The following is a 7,200-nucleotide window of genomic DNA, read 5'->3' as shown; positions in this document are numbered from 1 at the left end:
CCTCGGAGAGCATTGAAATGCCCCGAAAACACCGGGTCAGACATCGGCACAAATGGTCCAGCTGTTATGGCTCTGGCCATCTTAGCTCAGCGGTAGAGCAAGGGGATCGTAGACTCCAAGGTCGCGAATTCAATTCTCGCAGGTGGCTGAACTTTTGGCCTTTTGGCTCAAGCCGAGTCAAGCAAGTCAAGCCATCCCCTCGGACCTCTCAAGCAAGTCAAGCCCACGGTTTTGAGGCCTCAAGTCAAGCCAAGTCCAGGCTCCAGACTTGCTTGACTTGCTTGTGGCCACCTCTGCTGACATCGTAGCAATTGCGGGACAACAGTGGGTCTGGTGCTCAAAATCGACTTGGCATTGCATGCTCGAGGTGCAATCTTTCATTTCATCAATGCTGCTTGGGCCTGGTTGACATGGAAAAAATAGAATCCGATTTGATCGTCGTGTCAGAGTTTCCTGCCTGCTCACTTGCCGCACGTCGCACTAAGTGCACTCACCAACTGGACTGACTTTTACAGAGCGTACGCTCCTCTGAATGCGAACAATCAATACATCTTGGCGCCTTCTATTCCTGGAGATTGCCAACACTGAGCGCTCCGCAAGACGCTGCGCCCGGATTTAGCGGCGCTGTAGGCGCGACGTCTGCAAGCTGCTGTACGCTAAAATTCTCACCAACAGAGTGCATGCGCTTTGAGTTGTCCGACCTGTTCCGCAATTGGCAATCATTTCCCACGTCATTGAGTGTGGTGAAGGTGCGGGTTCGCTGAGAACTTCAATCACCTAGAGGACAAATTCAGGAATTCTCGTTCCCATGACAAAACGAAAATTGGTCACCCTGTGGAGGTAACGAAAGGCCGGCGGAAACATAAGCACTAATTTTTTTAGCGGACAAAGTCGATCACCATAAATTGAGAGCGAATATTAAAGCAGTTCAAATTCCCAGCAACTCGAAGTTTCGCAGATGACCAACGGTCGCACTCGGAAAATTGAGAAAATGTCTTCTTTACAACCCTTGATCCTGTACCGCTATCACGATGTTCGTAACCACTGCCGCTTGAAACGACGCCTTTGCTGACCCAGAGCCAGGGCCCAATTGCACCGAATCCGTGGAAAATTGTCATCTTTTTCTACGAATTGAATCTCACTTTCGAGATGCGGACTCTTGACCGAATGGATCCTGAAGTACGAAAATCAGCTCCTCTCGTGGACATCACCCCGAACAGTCGCATGCCAGCACTTGTGGACCCAAACAAGAACGTCAAGCTCTGGGAGAGTGGAGCGATTATTGAGTAGTACGTTTCCCGATACCCTTATCACGACTTTGACTCATGCCGTCTTCCGCCAGTCTTCTCGAAGTTTATGATCCCGACCACCGACTAAGCTACGCCACCGAGCCTGAGAAGTGGCAACAAAATGCATGGAAGCATTTCCAAACAAGCGGCCAAGGCCCATATATTGGCCAGCTTAGCTGGTTCAGATTCTTGCATGAGGAGAAGCTTCCGAGTGCCATCTCCCGGTACGAAGCCGAGCTTCGTCGCATTTTGGGCGTGATCGACGCGCACCTTGCGCGGACGGGTCAGCCGTATCTTGTGGGATCGAAGTTGAGCTTCGCCGACTTGATGTTTGTGCCGTACAACATTCTTATCCTTATGTTCTTTATGGGACAATCGTTCGCAGGGGAGTGGAAGGACAAGTTCCCCAGCTGCTGGGCGTGGCACGAAAGACTTCTGCAGGTTGAGAGCGTGCAAAGAGCAGAAGCTTTTGTTCAGAAGAGCGCAACAGAGAGGCCTGGTAAGGAGGCCGAAGTCGAGGCGCCTAAATAGATGCTATCATTTCATAGGTGCAATGAACTTGGGTCTTTATCTCTGAGTGGCTATCGCTCTATCCAGTTGCACAAGCTAGCGGATCTAGAAGACGAGAACGCAGAGATCTTCAAAATGATTCGACATAGACTATGTAGATGCAGCAATGGTATTCAAGCGCTGGAAACTCTGTATGAAGTATTGTGTTTGCCTGTGACGATCGTAATGTGCTCATCAACAGTCAATTTCAATTTCTTCACTCGTCTCTTTTCAAAGATCAAGGTTCGGCTGTTGTCTTTCTGGAGTCGAACGAGCTCAAATTCACATGAATCAATCTTGAATGCTTTTTACTTGCTTCGGCCCCACTTCCATTTGAATCTTGAGCTCTCAGGTGTTTCCAGTAAGGCAAGTATCTCCACTCTTGTTTTTTCAGACACGCTCGTTTGGAACCCGTTTTTCTTCCACTTGGAGATTCTCGACGGAGGGTTCTTGGACGCGCCGCTATCTAGAAACAATTTGACTGTCTCCGTCTGGCCCCAGAAAGCAGCCCATGACAGTGAGGAATTTCCATTTTGATCTTCGATTTCTGGGCTCGCTCCAGCGTCCAACAGCAGTTTGATAATTTCGATCGCTCCAGTGGGACTCATAAATGACAGCGCCGTCCGACCGTTGTCAGCACGTCGGTTGACAAATTCCTCGAGCTGTACGCTGTCTGTGAAAGCAAGTAGCGCCACAATGATATCTGTGCATTGCATCTGGCATGCTCCTTGAAGCGTTGTTCGACCTCCGTGGTTGACTGCATTCTTGTTTGCCCCGTATTCAAGAAGCAAGTTCACCAGAGTTAGTTGCTTGGCTCGAATTGCTTGCACAAGTGGGGTGTGTCCCAGCTTGTTCTCTGCTTCTATGTTGGCGCCATTTATCATCAGGCATTCCGCCTCATAGCGAAGACCCAAGTGAGCAGCTACGTGCAGTGCACTGTTACCGTTCTCGTCCACTAAGCCCTTCAGACCTGCGACTCCTGCCAGTCGTTCCACGAGGCCGATATCTCTGGACTTGATGGCTTTGACTAATGCGGTATCATGCGGTCGGATACTTGGGTCCACAAATATGCGGAACATGGTAATCTTGCCGCCGAAGAACATTTCATAACGAGCCAGTGCCATTCCGTGTTGCGGACAGATCTTATTTGCCTGATAGCAATTCTCGCAAAGATCCAATCTGATTTCAGTGTGCTCCCCATTGGCACTCTTGTAGCAACTGTATATAAAGTCGGGAAAGTACACCATGAGCTTGCATGAAGTACAAGGCCAAGCTGGACCATGATTTTTAGACGACTGTGTCCGACTGTTAGACGACGAATGTACGGTAGGTACCTGTGGATGTGTGTCAGCGATCATGAACTTCAAGAATAGGTCAAGCTTGACAGTGACTTCACATCTCCTCGAACAACTCTTCATGTCCAAACAATATTTAGTCCATCCGAAATCAATGCTTACCTCTGCATCATACATCTTCCCGTCTGAATCTTCTGCCAAATGCGAGTTTTGTAGCTGACTCGACAGATCGTGATCGAATTTGCTGAATGAGCCAGCTGCTTCTATGGTAGTACCATGGAAGGTAGAGCCAGATGACGATGCGTCGCCTCTCGGTGGAGCTCGGTAGTCACCCAAGTCGTCGTTCTGCACCAGACTTTGCTGGTAGCCTTCATCATGTTTTTGATTGAGATCATAATCATCATGTTCAATGACATCGGCATTAGTGGAGTCCTTCCGCGCAGTCGAGTAGTGGTCTCTAGTGCTTGCAGTCTGCGATTTCTCGACATTTTTAGCGCCCTAGAAGTTGGTCAGTTCATGGAGACGATGCGAACCGCGTTTGCTCAGTGTCCAGCATCGCATACCACAAGATTTTGCTTGTTAGATTTGTCGTGCACTGCCTTCACCTGCGCTGTTGGTAACAGGCTCTGCCGTATCGCGAATCTGAGTCGTGGATAAATCGAGCCTTGATGTTTGTCCAACTTTGCGATTGTTGAATGATTGGCTTTCGCCAGAATGGTCTGCTCGTTCTTGAGATTTTCTATGGCAGAATCGCTAGTGACGAGCACTATCGCCTTTCCCGAACGCACACATTTCCCGGTGGCTTCCTAAGTCACTTCGTGTCAGCTGAGTTCGAGATATTGCAGGACCTTCCGAGCAAGCTGCGAGGCAGGCATATGAAACTCACATCGAACTCCACGGTGGCTGTTTCTAGCGTCTCGAACGCACTCAAGATTTGAATCTGCTCGGATGCCTCTATGAACAGACGGTTGAGCTCTTTCAATATTGGAGAATTTCGACCAAGCTCATGGATGAGCTGCTGCGGAGGCTTGTCTTTGATCACAGTCAGAAGTGCTTCGATTTCCATGCCCCGGTGCGGCGCCGCGAGAAAGACGATGAGTCGTATGGGTAGTCGAGATCCATTCCTATATCGATCATTGAGTCATATCTCTCGCAGCGGGCCACCGTAACATTCTAGGCTCATACCGAAGATAGTTCGCCGAAGTCATAGCCTTTCATGTTTGTGAGCTCATGTATTACTCTTCTTAAAATAGTTCTCGAACCTTTTTGATCAACAAGCACCCCAAACTATGACCGATCAAAATTATCGGCCTTCTTGAATTTAGCATAAACGCCGGTATGTGGTACATGCAAAAGCCTACCGCTGATCTCCCTACTAAGGTGTAAGCATGATGAAATGTCTATATGGAATATCAGGCCTGACCTGGGGCGTGCAATCGCGCATGGTGATCAAACTATCCAAGAACTCTTCTGCAAGTTCACCAAGAGTAGATGTTGGAAGATCGCGACCCTGGACGCGAGCGTCATAACCATACGTCAAGATACGCGCTGTCGGCGCATCGTGCGGCAAGAAGTCGCGCAACCACATCTTGCCATCAGGAAGCGTCCACGAACCGATCGCATGGCCGGCAAGTCCCGTTATTGCGATGATGCTGCCGAAGGTCAGACTCGGATCGCTGGTCTCGATAATTCGTGCATTTCGGATGCGCGTTCGACTTACTCTGCATCATATGCGCCAGCTGGTGGGTGATAGAGGGGCGTAAACCCCATAAAATCGCGCTCCAGAGGTAGATAGTATGACAGGTCATTCCTTATCGTAGGCGGTGCGTCGGGTTTGCCAGTCGGCGGATCGAATTCGATCGTCGCGGTCAAGTTGCTCTCCGGGTCATCCACATCCGGACACAGCGTTTTCACACGCAACCTATGCCGCTCGCTGGGCTCGAAATAGTCCACAACGGCATCTTCCGGAGTGCCCACGGGGATCCCGTGAAGCCTCCAGATGAATTTCTTAACCATGGTGATGCGGCCGTCCCAACGATACAGACCTTCACTACTGTCGCCGAACTCAACAGCAAATGAGGTGATATTTTATTTTGTAACACCGGTCTTGGGAATAGTCGGTGCACGCAGTCATCCTTCAAATTTGAATTTCCAATCCTCTCTTACATGTCCTTCGCACAGCCTCATCATTCCCACATGGCAAAGCTGTACTCGCTTATCGTTCGCGATCCCGGATGCTTGTACGCTTCGAGTTTAGTGGGCGAATTACTTTTGCAGCGATACCAAAGCGTACCCCGCTCCCTCTCGCTTCAAAGTTGACCTAAATTAGAAACGACACTTTTACTGCCTTTAACACCTTGGGTAAGCAATCTCTCTAATGATGGCAGGCTAAAAAAACAGCAACGCTAGCGTTCATCATAGGTCGGTATTTGTATAACTGAGAGTCGTCTAGTGCACAAAGCAGTAGGGATGGCAGAAGGTCCCCGCCGGCCGATCCTGGAGCTCTAATCAGTGAGCGATGGATTCATTTATGGATGAGTCAACTTACATGTAAAGTAGCACTTCGAGCGTGCTACCCATTAGATTCGAACATGAGCAATTTGCCAGCTGCAGACATCACGAACAGATTGAGAGCAGTAGCACGGGTTAGATATCCATACCCAGATGCAGACAATGGGTGACTAGCTTAAGAAGTTCATGTTGTAAGCCATGCTGGCGTCTACCATCTCGAGCCATGTTCGTGCCGAAGTCTCCGCAAACCAGACATAATGGAGACGACTGAGACGGATGACATTGTCAGACCATACAAACAAGGCCGGAGTCGTCTTGCTGGTTCTATATTCATTTGTTATGTGCTCAATCTAATCCTCGTACAGAACAAGACTTCGAACCTCAATGGAACGACGACGTGGATATCTTTCCGGAGCATTATGGTCCTCGAAGGCACCATGAGCCATTCCAACAACATTCTCACGACCCTTCTGTGCTGAGTCGTAGTCGACAAACAACAAAGCTTCATCCGGTGCAAGGTTGCTGACATAGTAATAACGGAAGTGCTCTTGCGGCCTCAGAGCCGTGAAATGGGACTTGTAGTTGTGCTTGGTGATGATCGGCACAGTATCCCGGCCATATTGAACTGTCCTTGAATCAACTAAGGCGAGCGGCCACTGCCGCACGACATCTCCGACCGGACGCCAGAGGTTGACGATACCCCAACGCTTTCCGATCCAACGTTGTGCTTCTTCCTCACCAAGAACACGACGAAGGTTGGCTTCGGCCGTCTCAGCGTCGTTGTCCATGTGAAAGTTGGGCAACGGCTTGTTTGAAAATTTATAGGGGTCCATGATGTTGGTGTTCTTTCAATCGTCAGTCATATGTAATTGAAAAAGACTGGGAGAGACCTAGTAAGGCTCGTCACATACCTGCTCGATACGACGATGTCTGAAGTTGTATGGGATGGCTTTGGATGCGCCAGTCTGGTCCTTGACGATCTGAGCACACTCTTCGAAGTAGGGGCCACGAACGAAAGCTTCGACGTCGCCAGGGGCTGCAAGAAGTTTGTCTTCAGAAAGGATGCTGGGGGCATGCACCCACTCGACCCCCTCATCACGGAGGCTCGTTCGTGGCTCAAAGTGGCGAAGATCTGTGATGTCGACTTGTCGTTCCAGGCTGGGACCGAAATTGGTTTCATGTTCACGACCCTTTTCGAAATTCAACATCGCTGTTTTGCCATCCTTAGTCGGGCCCAGGAAACGGATCGTTCCCTTTGTCTTGGGAGGTTGCTTCCAGGGAGTGTGCTCGAATGGCTGAGCCTTTGACCACGAGAACTTGGCTGCCTCATTCGAGTCAGATGAAGGATTATGAATGGCAACACTGGCTAGGCTTCGTCTGGTCGATGTGAGACCTTGCTTAGCCAGCACGTGGGCACTTGATCGTGAAGCAGCGAGGACGGATGACATTTTGTAACAGATGAAGATCTTGAGAAAGCTATCAAAAGCGAGGGTAAAGAGAAGATGTCTGAGCTGGGAGGCAAGTGATTTGAATGGGACATTTATGAGTTGCCACGA

General features: G+C 49.6%; 4 protein-coding genes and 1 non-coding gene across 5 annotated transcripts; 2 read left to right on the top strand and 3 right to left on the bottom strand.

The window, feature by feature from the left end:
* The first annotated feature begins 75 nt into the window (after positions 1–75).
* K489DRAFT_t55 lies at positions 76–148 on the top strand. The gene has a single exon. It is a non-coding gene; the product is annotated as a tRNA-Thr (tRNA).
* Positions 149–991: 843 nt separating this feature from the next.
* Positions 992–1,820, top strand: K489DRAFT_412777 (glutathione S-transferase; the record flags this gene model as incomplete). Its single annotated transcript, XM_033607967.1, has 3 exons — positions 992–1,033; positions 1,084–1,289; positions 1,343–1,820. 3 exons carry the CDS (start codon positions 992–994, stop codon positions 1,818–1,820), a joined length of 726 nt encoding a protein of 241 aa, XP_033456490.1.
* A 326-nt stretch (positions 1,821–2,146) lies between these two features.
* Positions 2,147–2,917, bottom strand: K489DRAFT_325652 (ankyrin; the record flags this gene model as incomplete). The annotated part of the gene is made up of 1 exon (XM_033601842.1): positions 2,147–2,917. The coding sequence occupies one exon, from the start codon at positions 2,915–2,917 to the stop codon at positions 2,147–2,149; it is 771 nt and encodes a 256-aa protein (XP_033456489.1).
* Positions 2,918–4,284: 1,367 nt separating this feature from the next.
* On the bottom strand, positions 4,285–5,360 carry K489DRAFT_66852 (uncharacterized protein). The gene is made up of 4 exons (XM_033608819.1): positions 4,854–5,360; positions 4,557–4,785; positions 4,396–4,444; positions 4,285–4,344 (listed from the first exon to the last, which is right to left on the bottom strand). The coding sequence occupies exons 1-3, from the start codon at positions 5,147–5,149 to the stop codon at positions 4,421–4,423; spliced, it is 549 nt and encodes a 182-aa protein (XP_033456488.1). The 5' UTR covers positions 5,150–5,360; the 3' UTR covers positions 4,285–4,344; positions 4,396–4,420.
* A 570-nt stretch (positions 5,361–5,930) lies between these two features.
* On the bottom strand, positions 5,931–7,146 carry K489DRAFT_362874 (uncharacterized protein). Its single transcript, XM_033602673.1, has 2 exons — positions 6,556–7,146; positions 5,931–6,489 (listed from the first exon to the last, which is right to left on the bottom strand). Exons 1-2 carry the CDS (start codon positions 7,090–7,092, stop codon positions 5,995–5,997), a joined length of 1,032 nt encoding a protein of 343 aa, XP_033456487.1. The 5' UTR covers positions 7,093–7,146; the 3' UTR covers positions 5,931–5,994.
* Positions 7,147–7,200: the final 54 nt, after the last annotated feature.

Source organism: Dissoconium aciculare (assembly GCF_010015565.1).
Source record: "Dissoconium aciculare CBS 342.82 unplaced genomic scaffold K489scaffold_13, whole genome shotgun sequence".
NCBI lineage: Eukaryota > Fungi > Ascomycota > Dothideomycetes > Mycosphaerellales > Dissoconiaceae > Dissoconium > Dissoconium aciculare.
The sequence above is the reverse complement of the archived record's forward strand: the minus strand, read 5'-3'. Positions and strand labels throughout refer to the sequence as shown.